Source organism: Saccharomyces cerevisiae, chromosome VII (assembly GCF_000146045.2).
Source record: "Saccharomyces cerevisiae S288C chromosome VII, complete sequence".
NCBI classification, from domain to species: Eukaryota; Fungi; Ascomycota; class Saccharomycetes; order Saccharomycetales; family Saccharomycetaceae; genus Saccharomyces; species Saccharomyces cerevisiae.
The window spans coordinates 560,391-576,901 of record NC_001139.9 but is presented as its reverse complement, the minus strand read 5'-3'; the positions used below and the strand labels follow the sequence as shown (position 1 = coordinate 576,901).

Genomic DNA, 16,511 nt, shown 5'->3' with positions numbered 1-16,511 from the left:
TACTTAATACTTAAGAATAGAAAGCACAATGCCAAGACTTACTTGGGAGCCCATTCACTGTTGAATAGTGCTGGATAAAAGGTGTTGATATCGCCTCTTTGATTACAGTCGCGTCAGCTCTCCAAGCACACGCGATGGCTGGTTTTTCTCTGCATTTCCCGTTTAGGCAAAGCAGTGAAGAGGCTCATGAAGCCGCATTTCGTGTACTTCTGCTGGCGAAAAAAAAAAACTTGTTGCCGTGGCGCCATTTCGTTCCTTGCATTTTTCCATTGGCATGCATCGTGCATATGTGAGTTGAAGTTTCTTACTTACATATTGACCTACAGACCACAACGTGTCACTGCTAAGCTGAATATAGGGAAATTTTAGAAGTATGGCAGAAATGTTCTTGTGAATACTATTCCATGGTCTTCATTAGTTCATCGTAAAGCATGTCTTTGAGCATTTCTATGGGCACTTCTTCCTCCTCTTCCGGACGCATTATCTTGTTATCCAGTTTCCAAAATTCATCATCCAAATTAAGTGGAGGATATTCCGGCTCATCACTTGGGTCATGGTACATTGCCAGGTAAGGGTGTCTTAAAGCTTCTGCTGCGCTTATTCTTTTGTCAGGATTGAATTGAAGCATTTTGTCTAGTAAATCTATCATATCTGGATTCAGATCGGTCTTTGACCAGACGGTCTCCCATGGCAAGGGTGGCCTCATAGGTAAGTTTGCTATATACTCTTTAGCCCTCTTGGATTTGATCTGATTAAAGTCTTCGAAAGATGGAGTTCCCAAGACTTCTAGAATTAGCCATAATTGATGATGATAGTCTCTGCCTGGGAACAAAGGCTTCCCGGAGACCATTTCAGCCAAAATGCATCCGCATGACCATATATCCATCGCAGTTGTGTACTCTTGAAAAGTTAGCATTATCTCGGGTGCCCTGTACCATCGCGTTGCGACGTACTCCGTCATGAATCCTACCAATGTTTCTCTTGAATCGCTACTGCTAGCTAAACACCTCGCTAGTCCAAAATCGCAGACTTTGAGATCACAATTGGAATTTAGTAACAGGTTTGATGGCTTTATGTCTCTATGGATAACTTGTGCACTGTGAATAGACTTTAAGGCTCTGAGGATTTGGTATGTAAAGTATTGAACATGGTCATCACTTAAAGTGGAAAACCCGCTATTCTGATTATTAATTACTTTTTGTAAATCGGTTTCCATCAACTCTTCGACTAAATAAACAGCGTTTAGTTTGTCTATGGATACTGGCCTTACTTTATCCAATATACTTATTATGTTTTCGTGTTCATGGAAATACCGTAAAAGCTTGATCTCACGTATAGTTCTTGTAACAAACAATTTTTTGCTAAACGGTTGTATTTTCTTGATAGCTACCTTTATGCCGGAAGGCTTATGAATTGCTGAACATACTGTTCCGTACGCTCCCTCACCTATTAAATCTACGAGTTTATATTGGGAAGGGATATCAAAAGTTATGGTTCTAGCCATCTTTGAATTGTTGAAAGAAAAGTGAAGAAAAGATACTTTTTTGTTGAAATAACCTTTTCTATCTTTAAAAGATGCTTTCTTTAAATTGCCAAATTTTTAGTCGGCTTTTGATCTGATCCAGTGGAAAAGAGGAAAAGAAAAAAAAATACGAAAACAGTTCGGGAAATTTAACGACTGCAAAGCACAATATGTAACTGTTCAAGTCTGGCTTCTGGTCAGATAAAGTGCAATATCTACAGATTGGAAGTACTTTGGGTGTCTTAATAAAAATACATTATATATAGAAATATGCCTCGATCTGTAAATTTCTAACAGCTTCACAGCGCGTTTTGAATGTGAAAAAATCAGGAATGTGGAGGAAAGATGTTCAAAAAGTTCGAATTTGAAGAGCATACTGCTCAAACGGTTGAGGAATTCAAGGTAATCTGAGGCTTCATACATAATAAGTAGCCAATCTTTCTTTCCCCCAAGTAAGTAGCTCAGTATTACTAAGCCGGTAAAAAATAACATCTTTCATTTCTTTCACCAAGGGGAAATAGTAATATACTCATATTTTGGCTGGACTCTCGTAATCTGTCAAATTTTTTTCGTGCCGATTTCTAACTTAAATTTAGTAAATAATGTTAGTATTTACTTTTCAATTGTAGATCTACCTAGTTTCAAGATTATGTAGAAAAGAATGACAAAACATAAATACTGTTGGAATAAAAATCAACTATCATCTACTAACTAGTATTTACGTTACTAGTATATTATCATATACGGTGTTAGAAGATGACGCAAATGATGAAAAATAGTCATCTAAATTAGTGGAAGCTGAAACGCAAGGATTGATAATGTAATAGGATCAATGAATATTAACATATAAAATGATGATAATAATATTTATAGAATTGTGTAGAATTGCAGATTCCCTTTTATGGATTCCTAAATCCTCGAGGAGAACTTCTAGTATATCTACATACCTAATATTATCGCCTTATAAAAAATGGAATCCCAACAATTACATCAAAATCCACATTCTCTTCATGGTAGCGCCTATGCTTCGGTTACTTCTAAGGAAGTCCCATAAAATCAAGATCCGTTAGCCGTTTCAGCTTCCAATTTACCGGAATTTGATAGAGATTCCACTAAGGTTAATTCTCAACAAGAGACAACACCTGGGACATCAGCTGTTCCAGAGAACCATCATCATGTCTCTCCTCAACCTGCTTCAGTACCACCTCCACAGAATGGACAGTACCAACAGCACGGCATGATGACCCCAAACAAAGCTATGGCCTCTAACTGGGCACATTACCAACAACCATCTATGATGACGTGTTCACATTATCAAACGTCACCTGCGTATTATCAACCGGACCCACACTATCCGTTGCCACAGTATATCCCACCACTGAGTACTTCCTCACCTGATCCAATCGATTTAAAAAATCAACACTCTGAAATACCTCAAGCTAAGACAAAGGTGGGAAATAACGTCTTACCACCACACACTTTAACATCAGAAGAAAACTTTTCTACATGGGTTAAATTTTACATCAGATTTTTGAAGAACTCTAATCTCGGTGACATCATTCCAAATGACCAGGGTGAAATCAAAAGACAAATGACTTATGAAGAACATGCGTATATATACAATACCTTCCAAGCATTTGCCCCATTTCATTTATTGCCAACATGGGTAAAACAAATTTTAGAAATTAATTATGCTGACATCCTTACAGTCCTTTGTAAAAGTGTGTCCAAAATGCAAACTAACAATCAAGAATTAAAGGATTGGATAGCTCTTGCCAACCTTGAGTACGACGGAAGTACATCTGCTGATACATTTGAAATTACAGTCAGTACGATCATTCAGAGGCTAAAAGAAAACAATATCAATGTTAGCGACAGATTGGCCTGTCAACTAATACTTAAAGGTCTATCCGGTGACTTCAAATACCTACGTAATCAATATCGTACCAAAACGAACATGAAACTTTCCCAATTATTCGCTGAAATTCAATTAATATATGACGAAAATAAAATCATGAATCTAAATAAACCGTCCCAATACAAACAACACAGCGAATACAAAAATGTTTCTCGCACATCTCCAAACACGACTAACACAAAGGTTACAACTCGTAATTATCATAGAACAAATAGTTCAAAACCAAGAGCAGCAAAAGCTCACAATATTGCTACATCTAGTAAATTCTCAAGGGTGAACAATGATCACATTAATGAATCAACCGTTTCATCACAATACTTAAGCGATGACGACGAACTTAGTCTTAGGCCAGCAACAGAAAGAATCTAAGCCAACACACACAATAGACTCGAATGACGAACTACCTGATCACCTTCTTATTGATTCAGGAGCTTCGCAAACGCTTGTCAGATCAGCCCATTATTTACACCATGCAACACCCAATTCTGAAATAAACATAGTCGATGCTCAAAAACAAGACATTCCTATAAATGCCATTGGTAATCTTCACTTCAACTTTCAGAACGGCACCAAAACATCAATAAAAGCACTACACACACCAAACATAGCCTATGATCTATTAAGTTTGAGTGAGCTGGCTAATCAAAATATTACTGCCTGCTTTACCAGAAACACTTTAGAAAGATCGGATGGTACAGTACTAGCTCCCATAGTCAAACATGGAGACTTTTACTGGTTATCTAAAAAATACCTAATTCCTTCGCACATTTCAAAGCTAACAATAAACAACGTCAACAAAAGCAAAAGCGTAAATAAATATCCATATCCGTTAATACATCGAATGCTTGGACATGCTAACTTCCGAAGTATTCAGAAGTCTCTTAAGAAGAATGCAGTTACATATTTGAAGGAATCGGATATTGAATGGTCTAACGCTAGCACATATCAATGTCCTGACTGTCTAATCGGCAAAAGCACGAAACATAGACATGTCAAAGGATCACGACTAAAGTACCAAGAATCATATGAGCCTTTTCAGTACTTGCACACCGATATATTTGGTCCTGTACATCACTTACCGAAAAGTGCACCTTCTTACTTTATATCGTTTACAGATGAGAAAACCAGATTCCAATGGGTGTACCCATTACACGACCGTCGTGAAGAATCTATCCTCAATGTTTTTACATCGATATTAGCATTTATTAAGAACCAATTCAATGCTCGCGTTCTAGTTATCCAGATGGATCGTGGCTCCGAGTACACTAACAAAACTCTTCATAAGTTCTTTACGAACAGAGGTATTACTGCATGCTATACAACCACGGCAGATTCTAGAGCACACGGTGTCGCTGAACGATTAAATCGTACTTTATTAAACGATTGTCGCACACTGCTTCATTGCAGTGGTCTACCAAATCATCTATGGTTCTCAGCAGTCGAATTTTCTACTATAATCAGAAATTCATTAGTCTCACCAAAAAAACGATAAATCTGCAAGACAACATGCAGGTTTAGCTGGACTGGACATTACTACTATACTACCTTTCGGTCAACCGGTTATAGTTAACAACCATAATCCCGACTCGAAAATACATCCTCGTGGCATTCCAGGTTACGCCTTACATCCGTCACGAAACTCTTATGGCTATATTATCTATCTTCCATCATTAAAAAAGACAGTAGATACTACCAATTACGTTATATTACAAAACAAGCAAACGAAATTGGACCAGTTCGACTACGATACACTCACTTTTGATGATGATCTCAATCGTTTAACAGCCCATAACCAATCTTTTATTGAACAAAATGAAACAGAGCAGTCATATGATCAAAATACAGAATCTGATCATGACTATCAATCGGAGATTGAAATAAACTCTGATCCTCTAGTGAACGACTTCTCGTCCCAATCAATAAACCCTTTACAATTAGACAAGGAACCAGTCCAAAAAGTACGTGCACCAAAAGAAGTTGATGCCGACATATCTGAATACAATATTCTTCCATCTACTATACGATCTCGTACACCCCATATCATTAATAAAGAGAGTACCGAAATGGGTGGTACCGTTGAATCAGATACTACTTCACCTAGACACTCGTCTACCTTCACTGCACGAAACCAAAACCGACCTGGTAGTACCAATGAGATGATTGATTTGACCTCACAGGATAGAGTTAATTATGGACTTGAAAACATCAAAACTACACGTTTGGGTGGTACGGAGGAACCATATATTCAACGAAATAGTGATACAAATATCAAATACAGGACTACAAATAGTACGCCCTCAATAGATGACCGTTCGTCCAACAGTGAATCCACTACTCCCATCATCTCCATAGAAACAAAGGCTGTATGTGATAATACACCCTCCATTGATACGGATCCGCCAGAATATCGATCTTCTGACCATGCGACTCCTAATATAATGCCTGACAAATCCTCAAAAAATGTTACGGCTGATTCTATTCTTGACGACCTCCCACTTCCTGACTTAACCCATAAATCTCCTACGGACACTTCTGATGTTTCAAAAGATATTCCACACATACACTCTCGTCAGACTAATTCCAGTTTGGGTGGTATGGATGATTCTAATGTTCTGACTACTACCAAAAGTAAGAAAAGATCATTAGAAGATAATGAAACTGAAATTGAGGTATCCCGAGACACATGGAATAATAAGAATATGAGAAGTCTGGAACCACCAAGATCGAAGAAACGCATAAATTTAATTGCAGCAATAAAAGGAGTGAAATCGATCAAACCAGTTCGAACGACCTTAAGATATGATGAAGCAATTACATATAATAAAGACAACAAAGAAAAAGACAGATATGTTGAAGCTTATCATAAAGAAATTAGCCAACTATTGAAAATGAACACTTGGGATACAAACAAATATTATGATAGAAATGACATAGATCCTAAAAAAGTAATAAACTCAATGTTTATATTTAACAAGAAACGTGATGGTACACACAAAGCTAGATTTGTTGCAAGAGGCGACATTCAACACCCCGATACATATGATTCTGATATGCAATCCAATACCGTACATCACTATGCACTGATGACGTCACTGTCAATCGCATTAGACAACGACTATTATATCACACAGCTGGACATATCCTCTGCTTACTTATATGCTGATATCAAAGAAGAATTATACATAAGACCTCCACCACATTTAGGTTTGAATGATAAATTACTACGTTTGAGAAAATCACTCTATGGTTTGAAACAAAGTGGTGCAAACTGGTATGAAACCATTAAATCATATTTAATAAATTGTTGCGACATGCAAGAAGTTCGCGGATGGTCATGCGTATTTAAGAATAGTCAAGTAACAATTTGCTTATTCGTTGATGATATGATATTATTCAGCAAAGACTTAAATGCAAATAAGAAAATCATAACAACACTCAAGAAACAATACGATACAAAGATAATAAATCTGGGTGAAAGTGATAACGAAATTCAGTACGACATACTTGGATTAGAGATCAAATATCAAAGAAGCAAGTACATGAAATTAGGTATGGAAAAATCCTTGACAGAAAAATTACCCAAACTAAACGTACCTTTGAACCCAAAAGGAAAGAAACTTAGAGCTCCAGGTCAACCAGGTCATTATATAGACCAGGATGAACTAGAAATAGATGAAGATGAATACAAAGAGAAAGTACATGAAATGCAAAAGTTGATTGGTCTAGCTTCATATGTTGGATATAAATTTAGATTTGACTTACTATACTACATCAACACACTTGCTCAACATATACTATTCCCCTCTAGGCAAGTTTTAGACATGACATATGAGTTAATACAATTCATGTGGGACACTAGAGATAAACAATTAATATGGCACAAAAACAAACCTACCAAGCCAGATAATAAACTAGTCGCAATAAGCGATGCTTCATATGGTAACCAACCATATTACAAGTCACAAATTGGTAACATTTTCCTACTCAACGGAAAAGTGATTGGAGGAAAGTCGACAAAGGCTTCGTTAACATGCACTTCAACTACAGAAGCAGAAATACACGCAGTCAGTGAAGCTATTCCGCTATTGAATAACCTCAGTCACCTTGTGCAAGAACTTAACAAGAAACCAATTATTAAAGGCTTACTTACTGATAGTAGATCAACGATCAGTATAATTAAGTCTACAAATGAAGAGAAATTTAGAAACAGATTTTTTGGCACAAAGGCAATGAGACTTAGAGATGAAGTATCAGGTAATAATTTATACGTATACTACATCGAGACCAAGAAGAACATTGCTGATGTGATGACAAAACCTCTTCCGATAAAAACATTTAAACTATTAACTAACAAATGGATTCATTAGATCTATTACATTATGGGTGGTATGTTGGAATAAAAATCAACTATCATCTACTAACTAGTATTTACGTTACTAGTATATTATCATATACGGTGTTAGAAGATGACGCAAATGATGAGAAATAGTCATCTAAATTAGTGGAAGCTGAAACGCAAGGATTGATAATGTAATAGGATCAATGAATATTAACATATAAAATGATGATAATAATATTTATAGAATTGTGTAGAATTGCAGATTCCCTTTTATGGATTCCTAAATCCTCGAGGAGAACTTCTAGTATATCTACATACCTAATATTATAGCCTTAATCACAATGGAATCCCAACAATTACATCAAAATCCACATTCTCTTCAAATACAAGGACTGCAATTATACAATATTAATATAAATCTACATATAGTTATTTTTTTATTTCCTTTCGTAATATGAATCAGTATTTATATTTAGCCCCTCCTCAGTCTTTTGTTTCCAAAAAACGTGAAGCAGAAGCTCTTGTTGTGACTATTCGAAAAGTATCGCTATAGTAATCACCAGAAACTACAAAGTTCACTTATGAAGTCTATATTATAATAAATCATGAATGACAAACTGAAGAGTATATCGGCCCACGAATTTCATCAAAATCTATCCATTTTTAGTTTTATAGATCTCTCTTATACTGTATATGAAGATCTGTTATTCTCGTGATCAATATTAACTATTAATTAACAGCAGGTAGGTACTTGAAAAGAAAAAAGGAGAAAGCCACGTATAACTTAACCTTTTTTAACTTTCTGTTAAGTGTATATTTTACGTTACCACATTTTATACATGACGGCCTCTAGTAATATCGGGTATCTGGACAATCCTTATACCTTTAAGAGAGTAGAGATTTGCCAGACTTACTACAATTTGTTACACAGAATGCTACTTATCCTGTAGATTACATAATGTTAAAATTGTGTTATGTTGGCACCAACCAATCATGTCACGTAGTGAATTTACTTATCCAAATATTAAAGGAAATTCAGACTTGAACTTGATCATGTTATTCTATTTTTACGTTTCTAATCTTGATTTAGTAACTTCATAAAATATTACTAAGTACATATGCTGGTTGTTGTCAATAATTTGGACTGCGTATCTTTGTTCATTTCTGATATAATTTGCGATTACACTTTTAAGTAACCACTAGTATGTAAATCTCGAAATATTTAATTATATATAATAAAGAGTCTGATTATGTGCGATTATGTACGATAAGCTAAATAATCTAAAGGGAAACAGCCCAAAACATTATTATAAATTCATTATAAATTTATCATAGAAACATTTTGAAATTTTTATCTCCTTCTGTTGGAATAGAAATCAACTATCATCTACTAACTAGTATTTACATTACTAGTATATTATCATATACGGTGTTAGAAGATGACGCAAATGATGAGAAATAGTCATCTAAATTAGTGGAAGCTGAAACGCAAGGATTGATAATGTAATAGGATCAATGAATATTAACATATAAAACGATGATAATAATATTTATAGAATTGTGTAGAATTGCAGATTCCCTTTTATGGATTCCTAAATCCTCGAGGAGAACTTCTAGTATATTCTGTATACCTAATATTATAGCCTTTATCAACAATGGAATCCCAACAATTATCTCAACATTCACATATATCTCATGGTAGCGCCTGTGCTTCGGTTACTTCTAAGGAAGTCCACACAAATCAAGATCCGTTAGACGTTTCAGCTTCCAAAATTCAAGAATATGATAAGGCTTCCACTAAGGCTAACTCTCAACAGACAACAACACCTGCTTCATCAGCTGTTCCAGAGAACCCCCATCATGCCTCTCCTCAACCTGCTTCAGTACCACCTCCACAGAATGGGCCGTACCCACAGCAGTGCATGATGACCCAAAACCAAGCCAATCCATCTGGTTGGTCATTTTACGGACACCCATCTATGATTCCGTATACACCTTATCAAATGTCGCCTATGTACTTTCCACCTGGGCCACAATCACAGTTTCCGCAGTATCCATCATCAGTTGGAACGCCTCTGAGCACTCCATCACCTGAGTCAGGTAATACATTTACTGATTCATCCTCAGCGGACTCTGATATGACATCCACTAAAAAATATGTCAGACCACCACCAATGTTAACCTCACCTAATGACTTTCCAAATTGGGTTAAAACATACATCAAATTTTTACAAAACTCGAATCTCGGTGGTATTATTCCGACAGTAAACGGAAAACCCGTACGTCAGATCACTGATGATGAACTCACCTTCTTGTATAACACTTTTCAAATATTTGCTCCCTCTCAATTCCTACCTACCTGGGTCAAAGACATCCTATCCGTTGATTATACGGATATCATGAAAATTCTTTCCAAAAGTATTGAAAAAATGCAATCTGATACCCAAGAGGCAAACGACATTGTGACCCTGGCAAATTTGCAATATAATGGCAGTACACCTGCAGATGCATTTGAAACAAAAGTCACAAACATTATCGACAGACTGAACAATAATGGCATTCATATCAATAACAAGGTCGCATGCCAATTAATTATGAGAGGTCTATCTGGCGAATATAAATTTTTACGCTACACACGTCATCGACATCTAAATATGACAGTCGCTGAACTGTTCTTAGATATCCATGCTATTTATGAAGAACAACAGGGATCGAGAAACAGCAAACCTAATTACAGGAGAAATCCGAGTGATGAGAAGAATGATTCTCGCAGCTATACGAATACAACCAAACCCAAAGTTATAGCTCGGAATCCTCAAAAAACAAATAATTCGAAATCGAAAACAGCCAGGGCTCACAATGTATCCACATCTAATAACTCTCCCAGCACGGACAACGATTCCATCAGTAAATCAACTACTGAACCGATTCAATTGAACAATAAGCACGACCTTCATCTTAGGCCAGGAACTTACTGAATCTACGGTAAATCACACTAATCATTCTGATGATGAACTCCCTGGACACCTCCTTCTCGATTCAGGAGCATCACGAACCCTTATAAGATCTGCTCACCACATACACTCAGCATCATCTAATCCTGGCATAAACGTAGTTGATGCTCAAAAAAGAAATATACCAATTAACGCTATTGGTGACCTACAATTTCACTTCCAGGACAACACCAAAACATCAATAAAGGTATTGCACACTCCTAACATAGCCTATGACTTACTCAGTTTGAATGAATTGGCTGCAGTAGATATCACAGCATGCTTTACCAAAAACGTCTTAGAACGATCTGACGGCACTGTACTTGCACCTATCGTAAAATATGGAGACTTTTACTGGGTATCTAAAAAGTACTTGCTTCCATCAAATATCTCCGTACCCACCATCAATAATGTCCATACAAGTGAAAGTACACGCAAATATCCTTATCCTTTCATTCATCGAATGCTTGCGCATGCCAATGCACAGACAATTCGATACTCACTTAAAAATAACACCATCACGTATTTTAACGAATCAGATGTCGACTGGTCTAGTGCTATTGACTATCAATGTCCTGATTGTTTAATCGGCAAAAGCACCAAACACAGACATATCAAAGGTTCACGACTAAAATACCAAAATTCATACGAACCCTTTCAATACCTACATACTGACATATTTGGTCCAGTTCACAACCTACCAAATAGTGCACCATCCTATTTCATCTCATTTACTGATGAGACAACAAAATTCCGTTGGGTTTATCCATTACACGACCGTCGCGAGGACTCTATCCTCGATGTTTTTACTACGATACTAGCTTTTATTAAAAACCAGTTTCAGGCCAGTGTCTTGGTTATACAAATGGACCGTGGTTCTGAGTATACTAACAGAACTCTCCATAAATTCCTTGAAAAAAATGGTATAACTCCATGCTATACAACCACAGCGGATTCCCGAGCACATGGAGTCGCTGAACGGCTAAACCGTACCTTATTAGATGACTGCCGTACTCAACTGCAATGTAGTGGTTTACCGAACCATTTATGGTTCTCTGCAATCGAATTTTCTACTATTGTGAGAAATTCACTAGCTTCACCTAAAAGCAAAAAATCTGCAAGACAACATGCTGGCTTGGCAGGACTTGATATCAGTACTTTGTTACCTTTCGGTCAACCTGTTATCGTCAATGATCACAACCCTAACTCCAAAATACATCCTCGTGGCATCCCAGGCTACGCTCTACATCCGTCTCGAAACTCTTATGGATATATCATCTATCTTCCATCCTTAAAGAAGACAGTAGATACAACTAACTATGTTATTCTTCAGGGCAAGGAATCCAGATTAGATCAATTCAATTACGACGCACTCACTTTCGATGAAGACTTAAACCGTTTAACTGCTTCATATCATTCGTTCATTGCGTCAAATGAGATCCAAGAATCCAATGATCTTAACATAGAATCTGACCATGACTTCCAATCCGACATTGAACTACATCCTGAGCAACCGAGAAATGTCCTTTCAAAAGCTGTGAGTCCAACCGATTCCACACCTCCGTCAACTCATACTGAAGATTCGAAACGTGTTTCTAAAACCAATATTCGCGCACCCAGAGAAGTTGACCCCAACATATCTGAATCTAATATTCTTCCATCAAAGAAGAGATCTAGCACCCCCCAAATTTCCAATATCGAGAGTACCGGTTCGGGTGGTATGCATAAATTAAATGTTCCTTTACTTGCTCCCATGTCCCAATCTAACACACATGAGTCGTCGCACGCCAGTAAATCTAAAGATTTCAGACACTCAGACTCGTACAGTGAAAATGAGACTAATCATACAAACGTACCAATATCCAGTACGGGTGGTACCAACAACAAAACTGTTCCGCAGATAAGTGACCAAGAGACTGAGAAAAGGATTATACACCGTTCACCTTCAATCGATGCTTCTCCACCGGAAAATAATTCATCGCACAATATTGTTCCTATCAAAACGCCAACTACTGTTTCTGAACAGAATACCGAGGAATCTATCATCGCTGATCTCCCACTCCCTGATCTACCTCCAGAATCTCCTACCGAATTCCCTGACCCATTTAAAGAACTCCCACCGATAAATTCTCATCAAACTAATTCCAGTTTGGGTGGTATTGGTGACTCTAATGCCTATACTACTATCAACAGTAAGAAAAGATCATTAGAAGATAATGAAACTGAAATTAAGGTATCACGAGACACATGGAATACTAAGAATATGCGTAGTTTAGAACCTCCGAGATCGAAGAAACGAATTCACCTGATTGCAGCTGTAAAAGCAGTAAAATCAATCAAACCAATACGGACAACCTTAAGATACGATGAGGCAATCACCTATAATAAAGATATTAAAGAAAAGGAAAAATATATCGAAGCATACCACAAAGAAGTCAACCAACTATTGAAAATGAATACTTGGGACACTGACAAATATTATGACAGAAAAGAAATAGACCCTAAAAGAGTAATAAATTCAATGTTTATCTTCAACAGGAAACGTGACGGTACTCATAAAGCTAGATTTGTTGCAAGAGGTGATATTCAGCATCCTGACACTTACGACTCAGGCATGCAATCCAATACCGTACATCACTATGCATTAATGACATCCCTGTCACTTGCATTAGACAATAACTACTATATTACACAATTAGACATATCTTCGGCATATTTGTATGCAGACATCAAAGAAGAATTATACATAAGACCTCCACCACATTTAGGAATGAATGATAAGTTGATACGTTTGAAGAAATCACTTTATGGATTGAAACAAAGTGGAGCGAACTGGTACGAAACTATCAAATCATACCTGATAAAACAGTGTGGTATGGAAGAAGTTCGTGGATGGTCATGCGTATTTAAGAATAGTCAAGTAACAATTTGCTTATTCGTTGATGATATGATATTGTTCAGCAAAGACTTAAATGCAAATAAGAAAATCATAACAACACTCAAGAAACAATACGATACAAAGATAATAAATCTGGGTGAAAGTGATAACGAAATTCAGTACGACATACTTGGCTTAGAAATCAAATATCAAAGAGGTAAATACATGAAATTAGGTATGGAAAACTCATTAACTGAGAAAATACCCAAATTAAACGTACCTTTGAATCCAAAAGGAAGAAAACTTAGCGCTCCAGGTCAACCAGGTCTTTATATAGACCAGGATGAACTAGAAATAGATGAAGATGAATACAAAGAGAAGGTACATGAAATGCAAAAGTTGATTGGTCTAGCTTCATATGTTGGATATAAATTTAGATTTGACTTACTATACTACATCAACACACTTGCTCAACATATACTATTCCCCTCTAGGCAAGTTTTAGACATGACATATGAGTTAATACAATTCATGTGGGACACTAGAGATAAACAACTGATATGGCACAAAAACAAACCTACCGAGCCAGATAATAAACTAGTCGCAATAAGCGATGCTTCATATGGTAACCAACCATATTACAAGTCACAAATTGGTAACATTTTCCTACTCAACGGAAAAGTGATTGGAGGAAAGTCGACAAAGGCTTCGTTAACATGCACTTCAACTACAGAAGCAGAAATACACGCAGTCAGTGAAGCTATTCCGCTATTGAATAACCTCAGTCACCTTGTGCAAGAACTTAACAAGAAACCAATTATTAAAGGCTTACTTACTGATAGTAGATCAACGATCAGTATAATTAAGTCTACAAATGAAGAGAAATTTAGAAACAGATTTTTTGGCACAAAGGCAATGAGACTTAGAGATGAAGTATCAGGTAATAATCTATACGTATACTACATCGAGACCAAGAAGAACATTGCTGATGTGATGACAAAACCTCTTCCGATAAAAACATTTAAACTATTAACTAACAAATGGATTCATTAGATCTATTACATTATGGGTGGTATGTTGGAATAGAAATCAACTATCATCTACTAACTAGTATTTACATTACTAGTATATTATCATATACGGTGTTAGAAGATGACGCAAATGATGAGAAATAGTCATCTAAATTAGTGGAAGCTGAAACGCAAGGATTGATAATGTAATAGGATCAATGAATATTAACATATAAAACGATGATAATAATATTTATAGAATTGTGTAGAATTGCAGATTCCCTTTTATGGATTCCTAAATCCTCGAGGAGAACTTCTAGTATATTCTGTATACCTAATATTATAGCCTTTATCAACAATGGAATCCCAACAATTATCTAATTACCCACATATATCTCACCTTCAGCATCTTTTTCCCCATTTTTTTACTTGTAGTATAGATTGTTGTTTACGTGCACGATTAGCTTCTTCAAACCAGGAAACAGCAATGTATACATTGGCAACTTGGCCGAGTGGTTAAGGCGAAAGATTAGAAATCTTTTGGGCTTTGCCCGCGCAGGTTCGAGTCCTGCAGTTGTCGTTATTTTTGAGTTTTCCGATGTCTATTTTGTGATAATAGTATTAGAAGCAGTACGTGAAATAGTGCTAATACTATCTGTTATTCTTTTTGAATAGAATATGATTATATGAATTAAATACAATTTCAACAAATAGGTTTAGAAGGTGCATTAATATGGAATTTTTTCAATTTTTGTTCACATTCTTTTTCATTTACATAAATGAAGTCCGAAATCCGTTGTTGGCTTTTGAAATTTCAAAGCGTTAGTGATTTGGCCCAGAAAATATAAATATAGCAAAAACATCTAGATACAAGATTGAAATAAACTATGTTCAACTAATTTGGGCGCGACCTGTGATACCTGGGATAGAAATCCTTAATCTATGAGTAACAGGTAACTTTGGGACAACAGCACCAAAGGTTGTCAAAAAACAATTCCATGAAAACAATTTCAAATCATAGTGAGCATAATGAGTACTAACTAAGAATAGGGCGATCGGGACACTAATCAAAAATTTTCTTGAAGGAGTATATAAAGTCTCGTCGTCAATTTGTTCCCACATCGTCAAGTTGTCATAAGCACCACCATTGAAATCGAAAGGGGTACCCTTAATCAGATGGAACATGACATAGGACCCAATAACATATGTCATATTAGTCAGAGTCCACGACCATTCTGTGGTAACACCAGGAAATAAATTATAAAATAGTTTCAGCAGTATGATAATGACCACATGAATAATCCAAGCGCCGCGTTGGTCTACCCAAGTAGCATTCATATTTGGTAGAAGTTGCTGGTCATTTTCATCTTCAAAAGTCTCCGGTTCCACATGTGAAATTATGCTGGAAGAACGCCTTCTTCTATGATCTTTCACAGGTTCCGTCGTTTTAATTGATGAAGATGCACTGCCTGCAGAAGGAAACGGCTTAAGGTCCGTTTGATTTCGACTATACGAGGTAGAAGCCGCCTCAGCAGTTCCTTGATAATCTAATTCGGTCATTAACTAAATGGATAAAAATGCAATGAAATACAAAATAAGAATAACTCTGCTTTTTAGAGAATATGTGGTAAACAACAAAAGGTAGTTAGGGAAATTCAAAAAGGGAATATCAAGCAAAGGAAGATGTTATCGATCAGTGAATTTTTCTTGTTTCGTGAATCCACTGAAATATCTGCATCTGAAGGCGAGATCTCATGATAGTTTTCTAAGGTCTTAAAGTGAAAACATAGGCATTTCACTATACCCGATAGTTGTCGGGTAACGGCTTTGAGTCTACGATGGTTTATATAC

General features: G+C 36.4%; 5 protein-coding genes and 1 non-coding gene across 6 annotated transcripts, besides 9 other annotated features; 3 read left to right on the top strand and 3 right to left on the bottom strand.

The window, feature by feature from the left end:
- Positions 1–397: 397 nt before the first annotated feature.
- KSS1 (mitogen-activated serine/threonine-protein kinase KSS1) lies at positions 398–1,504 on the bottom strand (the record flags this gene model as incomplete). The annotated part of the gene is made up of 1 exon (NM_001181169.3): positions 398–1,504. The coding sequence occupies one exon, from the start codon at positions 1,502–1,504 to the stop codon at positions 398–400; it is 1,107 nt and encodes a 368-aa protein (NP_011554.3).
- Positions 556–1,418: an origin of replication (ARS723; Putative replication origin; identified in multiple array studies, not yet confirmed by plasmid-based assay).
- A 198-nt stretch (positions 1,505–1,702) lies between the features above and the next one.
- YGR039W (uncharacterized protein) lies at positions 1,703–2,014 on the bottom strand (the record flags this gene model as incomplete). The annotated part of the gene is made up of 1 exon (NM_001348840.1): positions 1,703–2,014. One exon carries the CDS (start codon positions 2,012–2,014, stop codon positions 1,703–1,705), a length of 312 nt encoding a protein of 103 aa, NP_001335781.1.
- Positions 1,987–2,280: an origin of replication (ARS722; Autonomously Replicating Sequence).
- Positions 2,202–2,533: a long terminal repeat (Ty2 LTR).
- Positions 2,202–8,162: a mobile genetic element (YGRCTy2-1; Ty2 element, LTR retrotransposon of the Copia (Pseudoviridae) group; contains genes TYA Gag and TYB Pol, encoding proteins involved in structure and function of virus-like particles, flanked by two direct repeats; mutated in S288C).
- Positions 7,830–8,162: a long terminal repeat (Ty2 LTR).
- Positions 8,163–8,164: 2 nt separating this feature from the next.
- Positions 8,165–8,412: an origin of replication (ARS721; Autonomously Replicating Sequence).
- Positions 8,413–9,141: 729 nt separating this feature from the next.
- Positions 9,142–9,475: a long terminal repeat (Ty1 LTR).
- Positions 9,142–15,059: a mobile genetic element (YGRCTy1-2; Ty1 element, LTR retrotransposon of the Copia (Pseudoviridae) group; contains co-transcribed genes TYA Gag and TYB Pol, encoding proteins involved in structure and function of virus-like particles, flanked by two direct repeats).
- Positions 9,435–10,757, top strand: YGR038C-A (gag protein; the record flags this gene model as incomplete). The annotated part of the gene is made up of 1 exon (NM_001184433.1): positions 9,435–10,757. One exon carries the CDS (start codon positions 9,435–9,437, stop codon positions 10,755–10,757), a length of 1,323 nt encoding a protein of 440 aa, NP_058161.1.
- Positions 9,435–14,703, top strand: YGR038C-B (gag-pol fusion protein; the record flags this gene model as incomplete). The annotated part of the gene is given in 1 exon segment (NM_001184434.2): positions 9,435–14,703. Coding segments are annotated over 1 exon segment (5,268 nt in total).
- Positions 14,726–15,059: a long terminal repeat (Ty1 LTR).
- Positions 15,060–15,158: 99 nt separating this feature from the next.
- Positions 15,159–15,240, top strand: YNCG0025C. The gene has a single exon. It is a non-coding gene; the product is annotated as a tRNA-Ser (tRNA).
- Positions 15,241–15,551: 311 nt separating this feature from the next.
- On the bottom strand, positions 15,552–16,220 carry ORM1 (sphingolipid homeostasis protein ORM1; the record flags this gene model as incomplete). The annotated part of the gene is made up of 1 exon (NM_001181167.1): positions 15,552–16,220. The coding sequence occupies one exon, from the start codon at positions 16,218–16,220 to the stop codon at positions 15,552–15,554; it is 669 nt and encodes a 222-aa protein (NP_011552.1).
- Positions 16,221–16,511: the final 291 nt, after the last annotated feature.